The 12,183-nt window shown below is 46.6% G+C and overlaps 1 protein-coding gene across 3 annotated transcripts in view; it reads right to left on the reverse strand.

Annotated features, from left to right (window-relative positions):
• The window catches only part of LOC146859932 (uncharacterized), a 253,741-nt gene that overhangs the window by 158,770 nt on the left and 82,788 nt on the right, over window positions 1-12,183 (reverse strand). For all 3 annotated transcript variants that reach the window (XM_085643675.1, XM_085643673.1, XM_085643674.1), the window contains one exon: window positions 9,045-9,155. In XM_085643675.1, coding sequence (XP_085499801.1) covers window positions 9,045-9,155 — 111 coding nt within the window. The remainder of the gene's footprint in view (window positions 1-9,044; window positions 9,156-12,183) is intronic.

A 12,183-nucleotide genomic window follows, 5' to 3' on the forward strand; every position in this document is an offset into this window, starting at 1 on the left:
AAGATTATTATAAAAATTTACTATAAGAAAGTTGTCCCTATTATTTAAAATCAGTTTAAGAATCTGAAAATTTAGGTGCTTGGTCCATTGTTCCAGGCTCCAAGACCTGAGGTTCAGTGAGGCACTTTTTGGCCTGTGACCTGGTCACAGCAAGGACATGTGATGAAATCCCTAACATCTCTGCATGAGTCCTGTACTCCACTTCTGACCATAGAGAGGATTCTAGGTCATTGCCCAACAGACATTCAACTGGGAGGTCTGCACTTACCACAACCTTTTTGAGGCCAGTTACCCCTCCCCAGGAGAAATTAACAATTGCCACACTATGTGAAGTAGAGACATTGCTGGCGTTGGTCACTAGGTAATTATCACCTAGTATTATCTGTCCAGGGTCCACAAAGCCAGGTGTCACCATGGTGACACTGGCACAAGTGTCCCTGTATGCTTGAGCCACTTTATTGTTTATTAGAGGTGTCTGTCTGTACTTGCCTAGATTACTAGGACTCACAGTAGTGGACAAATCCATGTCCACCTCACAAATCAGAACAGCCTGTGTAGGAGTTCTGACTAGGCCAGAATCTCCTTCAGTACCCAAGGTTAACCCCACTACTCCCTTAGCCTGAGGACCAACACTGCCAACTGTACTAGGGGGTGCAGGTGCCTTAGGGGATGCAGTGTTGGGGGCTCCAGTTTTCTTACAATCACTGGTCCAGTGAGAGGTGTTTTTACAGACATTACACCATGGCTTTTTCTGACCTTCTTTCTTCTTCTTCTTGGAAGTTTGGGACCCACCCTCATTATTCTGTTGGGGGCCTGGTGAAGACTTCTGGTCTTTGGGTTTCTGTTCCCCACCCTTTTGGTCTGCCTTCTTCTGGTCACCACCCTGGTTCTGGTTCTTTTGCTTAACCCTGGTTCTAACCCATTTGTCTGCCTGCTTTCCCAATTCTTGGGGAGAGGTCAGATCTGAGTCAATCAGGTGTTGATGCAACTGCTGGTTCTGACAATTATGGATTGGAAACTTTTAGGACAAACGGAGCGAGTTGCACTACAGAGTGCAGCGCGCTCACAGGAGCTCACACAAGGAATTTTTAAAATCGCTGATTATTAGTGTATTTGTTGTGTATTGTTGCCGCTTTTAGGCTTTTAACTAAGAATCCACTTACTTGCACCACATTTGTAAATTCACCGTGTTTGGAGCGGGTCCTTCTCCCGACAGACAGCACTGCGGCGGACATTTTGGCTTGGGGGGGCGGCCTAGAGAAGCTGCGCACGGTCTAGTCGTCGCAAGGACGCTAGACCGGTATTTAAAAGGGGCAAACTAGGTGGCCTGTGATTGGAAATTTTTAGGACAAACGGAGCGAGTTGCACTACAGAGTGCAGCGCGCTCACAGGAGCTCACACAAGGAATTTTTAAAATCGCTGATTATTAGTGTATTTGTTGTGTATTGTTGCCGCTTTTAGGCTTTTAACTAAGAATCCACTTACTTGCACCACATTTGTAAATTCACCGTGTTTGGAGCGGGTCCTTCTCCCGACAGACAGCACTGCGGCGGACATTTTGGCTTGGGGGGGCGGCCTAGAGAAGCTGCGCACGGTCTAGTCGTCGCAAGGACGCTAGACCGGTATTTAAAACGGGCCATGCTGACGCGCAGCGGGCACGCGCTGCAGGCACGCCGGAGCATCGCCGGAGTCACGCCAGAGTCCAGCCCGTCTGCGCCCGTCCGCGCACAGGCGGGCGCAGTGGCTGGGACGGCTGGCCATCGTCGCACTTACTCCTCAGAAATGCTTAAATCTTTGAATAGAGGCGAGCCCATGTTGGACAAAGCAGTCCTGCTGTTGCTTAAAAAGTACAGTATCTCTCGGAATGTTGGGGTCACACCTACCTTGAATAAATGTTCCACGTTAAAAATAGCGAGCCTTAATACCCGCTCGTTGCACTGCCATCATCTGGAGGTATATAATATGCTTCAGGATAGTGACATCGATGTCCTGACTCTTTCAGAGACCTGGACAGATGAGAACTCGTTACCGGATATCATCGCCGCTGTACCAAGCGGATATGATATAATGTGGCATAACCGCCCAGGGGGCTCACGGGGGGGTGGAGTAGCTATTTTGTATAGGAAGACCATGACGGTTGAAAAAATACTAACTGAGACGATTGACTTAGCCGATCTTCTTGGGGTAAAGGTCACAGTAAACAATGTGTGTTGGGTGATCTTGTCTGTTTATCGTCCGCCGAAGGCAACCCCTACCTTCTTTGACTTATTCTGTCCTATTATATCTGACCTTAGGTCAAGATATATAAAAATCTTGGTTACAGGGGATTTTAATCTACATTGGGATAAGCCCACCTGGGATTCACCTATGCGCCAGTTAGACACATTAATGTCCGCATTGGACTTCACACAGATTGTGGATACCCCAACCCATGAAAAAGGGCACATTCTTGACCTTATGTGGACCACCGATGCCACTCTAACATTTAGTGAGGCAGCGCCCTGTGTCTGGTCGGATCACTGTTTGGTCTCGTGTGAGGTCCCCCTCAGCAATGGGGCTGTTCATAACTCACATAGCTTCAGGAAAACCCGGAAATGGATTGAAGTCAATCTGAGAGCCCTGACTGAGGCACATCTGGAACCCCCCCAGGTTTTAGAGCCAGATTGTAATTTGGACCGAGACCACTCTAATCTAACAAGATGTTTGATTCGGGCCATCGATCAGATAGCGCCAGTGAAAACACAGCAAATCAAGGGCTCTGGGAAAGCTCCCTGGTTTACTCCGCTCTTAAGGGAAACCAAAACCAAGCTAAGGAGATTAGAAAGGCTGTGGAGGAAATCCAAGCAGGATACTGATAGGGATACCTATAAGACCTTTCTCCACCAATATAAAAAACTTATGATTCAAGCTAAAGCGGACTATCTTGAGTCGCGCCTAAGCAAGGCCACTAATATCCAGAAAGAAACCTTTAAAATCTTGGCTGAGCTGAGTAAGAAGCCGGATAATGTTAAGCCCCCTTTTGATTGTAATACCTTCCAGACCTATTTCCTGGAGAAGGTGAAGATCATTGTCCAGGAGATAGAGAATATGGCGGCAACAGGGACTGCAATTGCCTTAACATCTAATAAGGCGAGCGACTGTTCTCTTACAATGTTCCCACAGTTGGATACATTAATCTTGGAACAACTGATGTGTAAAATTAAATCTGGCTCTCCAGCTGATCCTTGTCCACCTGAGATCTTTCGCATTGCGCGTCCCTTATTGGAGGAATACATCATCTCTCTCCTTAATAGATCGCTAGACATGGGATACCTGCCGAGTGAACTTAAGGAGGCGCGGGTAAGACCCTTATTGAAAAAGCTGGGGTCAGATCCCGCTGTGTTGAAGAACTACAGACCCATCTCCCAGCTGCCCTTTCTCTCAAAAATCCTTGAGCAACATGTTCTTCAGTCCCTGTCCTGCTATCTGGAATCTCACCATCTACTCCACGATAGACAGGCAGGTTTTCGAGCACATCACAGCACCGAGTTGGTGATGCTCTCGGTGCTGGACGAACTAAGAGGTAGGGCTGACTGTAAGAAAGCGAGCGCCCTGATTTTATTAGATCTATCAGCGGCGTTCGATACTGTCAGCCACACCCTGCTCTTGGACAGATTGAAGAGCTTCGGGATTAAGGGCTCGGCGCTGCAGTGGTTGGAATCCTTCCTTACAGGCAGGACTCAAAGGATACAACTGGGGGATGAAACATCTGAGGTCGGGGTTTTAGAGTGTGGAGTACCGCAGGGGTCGGCCCTGTCCCCTCTTCTATTCAACCTATACCTGCAACCCCTGATTGCTGCGCTGGCTGCGATGGACTGTAAAGTCTTCAACTATGCGGACGATACGCAGTTGCTGCTTAGTATAAATGACACCTCGGCCGCACAACTCCAATCCCAGAACATCCTGAGGTTCACGGTACGATGGATGACAGATAATCTTTTAAAAGTCAATCCTGACAAAACTGAGATCTTGGTTATACCATCCACCCTCTCACCTTGGAGTGACCTCTACTGGCCCATGGAGTTGGGCTCGGCCCCAAAACCAAGCCTGGCTGTAAAAAGCTTGGGGATTCGGTTGGACGCTGACCTATCGATGGCGCCTCAGATCGCGTCGGTGGTAGGCAGCTGTACTAATATCATCCGGCAACTGCGGAAGTTATCCCCTATCCTTTCAGAGCCCATGATGCGCTCAATAGTAACTGCCACTATCATTTCCAGAATTGACTATGGGAATGCCCTCTATCTTGGCCTACCGAAAACCCTTACTAATAGGCTTCAGATTCTAATGAATGATGCTGCCCGACTGATTTTTAGACTCCCTAGGAGGTCTAGAGCCACTCCTCTACTACAAAACCTACATTGGCTTCCAATAAAAGAGAGAGTGGAATTCAAGAGTCTGTGTATAGCCCATAAGGTCATCTACGGTAAGGCTCCGGCCTATATCAAGGAGCGCCTACAACTGTACTGCCCGACGAGATCACTTCGGTCCTCGGACCTGCAGTTGCTGACTTGCTCTCGGTACAGGCTAGTGACGAAGGGAGGCAGAGCCTTCTCGGTATTGGTTCCCCAGCTGTGGAACAACTTGCCTGGAGGGCTACGTGAGGAAGGAAACCTCTTAAAATTTCGAAAGAGCCTGAAAACGCTACTGTTCAGGAGAAGCCTGAGCATGGCTTAATCCAATGCGATCTTTTGTTCTGACCTGTTGTGTTATTGTCCTATTCCATCTTTCCGGGCGCTTAGAGGCCTGCAGGTGATTAGGCGCGGTATAAAATTAAAAAAAAAAAAAAAAAAAAAATTATTTAAGATTTACTCTCTCATAATTAGATTATACAATCTTGTGTAATCTGCAACCTTACTTCCCAGCAACCAGCCCTCCAGAGCCTTAGTGGCACACTCAACAAATTCAGACCAGTCCTGAGTCTGTGTCTTCTGGGTGTCTCTGAACATTAACCTGTACTGTTCAGTGGTTAAGCCTAACCCATCAATCAGAACACTCTTCAGGACCAGGTAATTTCTAGCATCCTCATCACTAACTGTGAGGAGCTTGTCTCTGCCTCTACCTTCAAAGGAGAGCCACAAGATTGCTGCCCACTGCTCCTGAGGGACCTGCTGTACTCTGCAGGCCCTCTCAAGGGCAGTTATCCACTTGTGGATGTCATCCCCAGTTTTGTAGGGGGGCACAATCTTACTCAGGTGTCTATGATCATAGGACCTGTCTTTATCCTTAGGGATATTGCTGCCACCAGTGGAATCTAATCCACTCTCTCTAGACTGTCTTGAGCACGTTTCTCCTTAGCTAAGGCAACTTCTAGTTCTTGCCTTTGAATCCTAAGTTCAGCCTCTCTCATCGTGGCTTCATGCTCTCTTCTCTGAGGGGGAAGTCATCCTCCTCTGAGCAGGGGCACTGGGGCCTTTAGAGCCAGTGGAATGGTCAGACCCACTCGAACTGGATATACTATCCCTCTGTCGCTGGTTAAGCCTGCTTGGGGGTCTGTAGGGAGATATCCCATTTCCAGTCCCATGTAAGCTTAAGTTAGCCTGGCTAAGTCTCCTGACTGGCACCTGGCTATTTCTATCATCTGAATCTGCCTCCTCCTCATCTGCATCATCTCCCTCTGGAGTGATAGGGGCATTAGTATTATCATCTTCAGATGGGTGACCTCCATCTCCAGAACCTGTAGGGACTGAGTCAGGGGGACTTAGAGTATCAGAGTGATCGAACAGCTCTAGGAGTTGGGCTATAGTAGGGTTTTGACCCTGCTTAAGACCTCTGGTGTTACACAGCTGTCTTAACTCCTGATAGTTTAACATAGGATATTTGGATGGTGCCTTTTGAGGGTCACTCTCAACAACTGGGAGCCCAGTGGCTCCTGCTGCTCCAGCCTTTCTCTTAGTGAGGTGGATGTGTTGCAATCTACCTACACTGGTGTTTTCCTACTGTACCTTTTCTAGTTAGTTGTAGTCAGGGTGTGCTACTCCCTTTGCTCTACAACAACTAAGTTCAGTAGAACTTATGTATACTAGTCTTGTTTTTATATGTACCTAAAGGTACCTGTGTGATCTTTCAAGTGATATTTTCAAAGATTAGAATTGGTAAAACACAGCAAGCTCAAATCCCAACTGCTGCTCACCAATGTGAGAAGTTGGCCTGGTATATGCTGCTCGCTAATTCTAGTGATCACCTTGTACCATGCCAAACAACCCTTATGGTGGTGGTTGAAGTCAACCTTGATAGACCAGCTATCCTACTGGTAGTGTGGACAGTGCAGTCTGCAGGCTAAACTCTTGAGGGCATGTGAAGCCAGCTGTTTTACCATATGTAACCTCCATGAATACCAAATGAAAGGACACCACACAGATATCAGATATATATTCAAAATATATATGTATTTATTTACTTAAAAGTATCCCCTATACTCTTTATGAGCACAGAAGCACATTCGTTAAAACAAGGCAGTGCTTAAATATACAAAAATTGCACAATTATGGATGGGCGCAGGTGGCCAGCTAAACCATATACTTAAATAGTGGTATAATAACCACAAATAGAAAGGAAGGAAGGCCAAGGGGTTTGGGAATCGCTGGGACGACAAGGAGCTAACTGTAGTTAGTGACCAGGAGGCCCACAGGATGCGTGTGCAGTGTGAAAAGTTACACGCGTGCACCTATTGATTTCAATGGGTGCGTAAAAGTCACAAAGTTAAAGAAAAAGGAGTTGTTCGGATGGACCAGAACCTAACAGCTTGAAACCTAGACACTAGAGATGTTTCTCTACCCAGGAGCACCGAAGTGCCAGCGTTACCTCACCCACAGGAAGCGGGTGCATAGGGGTCAAAGTGCGTCGGGTTTCGTCGTGCAGGTCTATGGAGCCTGAGGATGAAGATGCTGCAGGCGGCCAGGCAGGAAGAGTTTGGGTGGATCCAAGGGTGGATCTGAAGTGTAGACGACCTGTAAGCAGAGGGGACAGTGTTCAAAGTCACTAGCCAGTGACCGGCGTGAAACCAGGAAGGAACCAGGCGATGTCGGGTGCCAACAGGTGAAGAAGGGAAGTGAAGGGATCGACGACGACCAGGAGTCACTCACGAGCTGTCCCACGAAGGCTCTAGCTGATGGCGGTGTCGGCTTCTTGATCGGAGCAAATGCAAGCCACGCAGGAATCGATGAAAGCTTGGTGCTCTAACCAGCAAGGTCAGAGGGGCTGCTCCTTTTCACAGGAGCAAGGGCCAGTCTGGAGCAACCAGACCAGCGGTGTTGTTTGTAGATTTTGTCGCCAAGATGGCCACTAGCCAACGGGCCAGTAACCGGGATGACGCGTCGAGTGGCAAAAAGCAAAAGGGCCCCACGCAGATCTCGTGGATGCTGGAGGGCTGATCTTTGGTGCAAATGCTGCTCGGTGTTGGGGCCTCTCAGGGCCCAAAGCACAGCGTTGAGGATACCTCGGGTGCTGCGCAGTCAGCTTGTCGTGGACGTTCCAAGATGGCCGGTCCCACGTCTCTCGGTGCCTCCACGGGTCTCTTCTTTGCAGGGACAGTGGATCTGGCTCAGAGATGTCTGGGAGTCTGGGTCTTGTCGGGATCTGGGCTCGGTCTCCGGCGGGAGGCGGCGGCAAAGCAGTCGTGGAGTTGCTGGATGGTGCCTGTATTCACAGAGTGGTCACTCCTTGGCCACAAGGGAGATTCTCTTCAGTCTTCTGTGCAGCAGAACGTCGAAGTCCAGTAGTTCTTCTTGTTTAAGTCGAGTTTCAGGATGATCTGAAGTCTTGGGACACAGCTCCTACTCTTATTCCAAATCTAGGGGCCGGATTACCTGCTAGGTCCCTCCTCTGGGTGGGACCAGGAAGGGGGGTGGTTACACCCCCTTTCCTTTGTCCAGTTTCGCGCCAGGACTAGGGCTGGAGAGCCCCAGCTCCGGTTTGAACTGGCATATGCACAGGGACACCTTGTGTGCCCCAGGCATGTCTCAATCTATTCAACCCTCCCTAACCCACTACACAAAATCCTGTCTGGGGTGGTGCAAGCACCTCCCCTGACAGGAAACCCTTTGTCCACACCTCCCAAGCTGGAAGGACTCCTAGCAGCAGGAGGGCAGACTTGTGTCTGTGGTGGCAGCATCCATTTTGTGATGCTGAGGCTCTGTCTAACTTTACCCGGGTTTCAGGTTAGGTACATGTTGTGTCCCTCTAGAAGGGTGGAATGCTACCCCCGTCGCCAGAACTGGCGAGGGGGTAGTATTCCAAATCGTATGACACCTTACTCGACATGTTTTGATAAAGCCAAACCAAAGTTAGCATTTGACCGCGAGGTACATAATGCACTTAAGAGTATATGGTATGGCAATATCATGAAACAGCTAAAGGACGTTGTTCCGAAAGCTGCAGACAGGCTCAGCTCATGCCAGAGCACCATCTCTCATGAAACCAAGCACTCTGCCTCCAGGACTGTTAAGGCCTGCCATAGGAGTGACTGATAGGTTACCATGTGTCCATATATGTTAGATATAGATATACTATATCTAAGTAAGAGGTGATTACACCAACTTACCCCAGCTGAGTGATCAGCCAGTTGTGTCAAATAGTGAGGCCAGGCCAGGGGTGGCATAATACATGCTGCAGCCCCTGGTAGGCCTTGGATACACCTATGCCCTGGGTACCTGGGGTACACTGTTACAGGGTCCAATAAGGTGAACCAGTTCCAATTGGTAATGCACCTAGTGTGCATTGGCATTAATTTAGGGAGAGAGCAGCAGGGCTGTGGGTCTGATTAGCAGGCCCACAGCCACACTAAGTCATAAAACCAGTGAAGCAAAAGCAAAAATTTGGGGTGACAATAGGATAGCAGACCCTACTCTCCTACACCATGTTCCTGCTTAGCCTTGACTATACTGACTACTGCAATCAGAAACCATTAGAGCACACTCCAGAGCACAAAAAAGGTGTGAGCAGAGGACGAGTAGATGTCACAGTAGATGACTGGTAAAACACACTTTTCCCCAAAATTATTTTCTTACCTGTATGACATACTGTACTTTCCCTTCTATCAGTGTCTTGATGGCTCATGGGGTATGAATCCTCCTCTTCTTTAATGCTCAATGAAATTATAGGAATGATGGCTTTGTGACCTAAAGCAAATAAAAAAACATCCATGGGAGTTGTACTTTAATTGCTTCATGTACACAAGAACATGCATTGCTTTGTACCACCACTTCATGTGACATCTGAAGAGAAGCCAAATAAAAGAGATGGGGATAATGTATTATTTGGTCCATATTGTCAACTTTACAAATGACAATCACTAAAAAACCTTAGCCAAGATGAAATAAAAGGTAGCATTGGAAGAGGTAATAAAGCAAAAAATGCATAGTTCTTGTGACAGGGTCTACGGCACAAGAACCTAAATTCCTTTACATTCCCAGTTACAGTAACTACACAACCATCATTTTCACAACCACCATGAGCTGCTTGTGACATCATACATGACAACGAAAATTACATTACTGAGCACCAATAAACCCATCCTCCATCTATGCCAGACACATATTTTTTGTGTCTCCAAAGCCACAGCCTTCAACCAAATGTCGTAGCCACTCTGCACATACTTTGAACGTGGGCCACGTCCTGCACCCATAACTCCTGCCCTTGAATATGCTGCACATGCTATTAGTCCCATAGCCATTCAAAGCTGACATCTCATCCGCCTGTCCACAAACTCTCTCCACACAGCCTCGGCCACGTGCAACGGCCACAGAACACACAGCATGGACATTTGCTACAAACTGAGCCCAGTCCTCCTTGAGGTAAGATCATTGCCTCTGTTAACAGTGACCACTAGAGGCAGGGTGTAACCAGCGACCAATCCCTCAGCTGAATCCTCCAAATCCATAGCACAAGACCTTCATCCATGTGCAGCAGCCACTAGGCACAGATTGGCAAAGATGGGCCAAAGTAATAAGCAAGACAAAAGGATGTTTGAAATCACTTACTCACTCATGTATTTATTAGACTGCAGCGCCACCCACTAACTAATTGCAGTGAATCCCAGTCCTACAAGGCACAGACCCCTTTATCCTCATCCCCCTAAAAGTATTGTCCCTCTATGAATTTAAGTCAGCTTTCTGTGGTCCCTTATGAGAGGCTCTGGACTACCCAAGGATTCAGATGTTTAACCTAAAAAGTACCGGGTTTTATACGGTGTCTAGGGTAACACTGTTAAGGGCACTCTGGAAACTGAAGAAAACACTTAGCTGTTACTGAAACATGGACAAAGTAGCTGGTTTTATATAACAACACAGAAGCCCACTATATGTTCCACTGGGCACTGTTCTTCAGTCCCCACAGCAAACTCCTTCCTTTGGAGACTTAAGAGTAGAATGGCATGGTCATAGACAGTGCTAATTAGAGAATTCTAATTACTTACCAGTGAGGCAGGCTTTTTTCTTACTGTACCTCACCTGACTTCACAAAACATGATTCTGCCCTTCAAGGTGTTCTATGTATGCCATTACTTCTTTGTCTCACATTCTACATCCACATTTCTCTCCAGGGATGCCCGCCTGTTTTCTGCATAACTAAAACTTCCTCTACTGTTTGGTCTGAGAAAACCTGCAAACTCTCTCCTGCTGTGTTATAGACCGAATGATAAACGCAGTGGTCAAAGCTGTAAAAAAATCTAATAAGACTATTGATCACTACTGTGAGATAGAAGAGGCAGCAAGGGCATGGATTACTGGGGCTAAAAAGGGAGGACCAAATGATAGCAGGAGGGAATCAGCATGTCTCATTAGTTTTTTCACAGCTTGGACCACTGCACTCATCATTCTGTCTTTAACACAGCGTAATATGTGTCATGCAGTATTTACATTTAAATCGTGTCATGTAAATACTGCACTTTGTATAATACTACAGGCCGAAATGCATCCTTGTGTCAATTTCTGGAGAAAATATGCATTTAAAGGAAGCACTTCGAAAAAAAGCCGCTCGTATTTGGATGTTCGCATGCATTCCTGGTAAATGTTTACCACAAATGACATGTTATGCAGTACATTTTTACAGTGAATAGTATGTAAATATGATGAGTGTCATAATTGCATAATTTCAGGAATTCAGTAACAAACGTAATGCGAAATTACCCATATTACGCTAGCATAATGTAAATTTCGCCCAGGTCTACTAGTCACTATTCTGCATAAAGCCATTTGAAAACAAATACAGTGCCTTACAATTACTGGCAAAGTGAGATAGCTTTACATGTGCTTGTAGGATCATTGCAGAAATACAAGAGGAGGTCTGGATAATCTTCCAGGTGCAGGATTGATCCAGAGATAATAGCAGTGTGATTAGTGAGGTCTTCCCTGATGTGGTTTAAAAGGAGGTAACAGTTACTCGATGCCCGCCAAATATTTGTGACACACTATAGGTAGCACCGATGCCAAGGTGCACTTTCCACATAACTCCTATGGAGAGTGACTGAACTCTGCTATGGCTAAATTTGATTTAAAAGTTCTACAGAGTGTAAAAGATGATTGTGGTAACATTGTCCCTACTTTTACCGGGAGGGGCGCCATGACTGTAATTGATCACTTGATTATTTCTGCAAGTATTCATGTCTTTTGTGGAACCCCAGAGACCTTAGACCTATCCGTTAGTGATCATAATTGTATCATGTTTTGTTTGTCCTTATGGGGTTTTAAGAAGCAGGTGAACAAAAATATTGTCAATGACGTTGTTTTAAGTAGACCCAATGGTCATAGGATCAAGTGGACTGTTACTAACTCAGACTCGTACTTGAACAGAATTGTCACTCTCTGTTTACCTGAGATTAGTACGTGTCTGGATGCCACTGTTGGTCACTTATGCATCTTACAATGTTTTAACAAAATTAATGAAAATGTTAATAAAGTTTTGACTTCCTCCAACATAAAGCGACATAAACAGAACTGCGGATGGTTCGATATAGCCTGTACCAAGGCTTTACAACAGCTAAAGAAAGCTCTTTTATGTAATCCTCGGGACAGGTCCACTATCATCAATCTGAGAACAGCCTACAAGGAACAGTTAAAACGTAGGAAACGTGAACTTCAGGTTGAAGCGTGGGATAAATTGACAGCTGCAGTTGAGCTATCTAATACTAAGCTCTTCTGGGACACTGTC

This window comes from Triturus cristatus, chromosome 3_1, assembly GCF_964204655.1.
Source record: "Triturus cristatus chromosome 3_1, aTriCri1.1, whole genome shotgun sequence".
Taxonomy (NCBI): domain Eukaryota; kingdom Metazoa; phylum Chordata; class Amphibia; order Caudata; family Salamandridae; genus Triturus; species Triturus cristatus.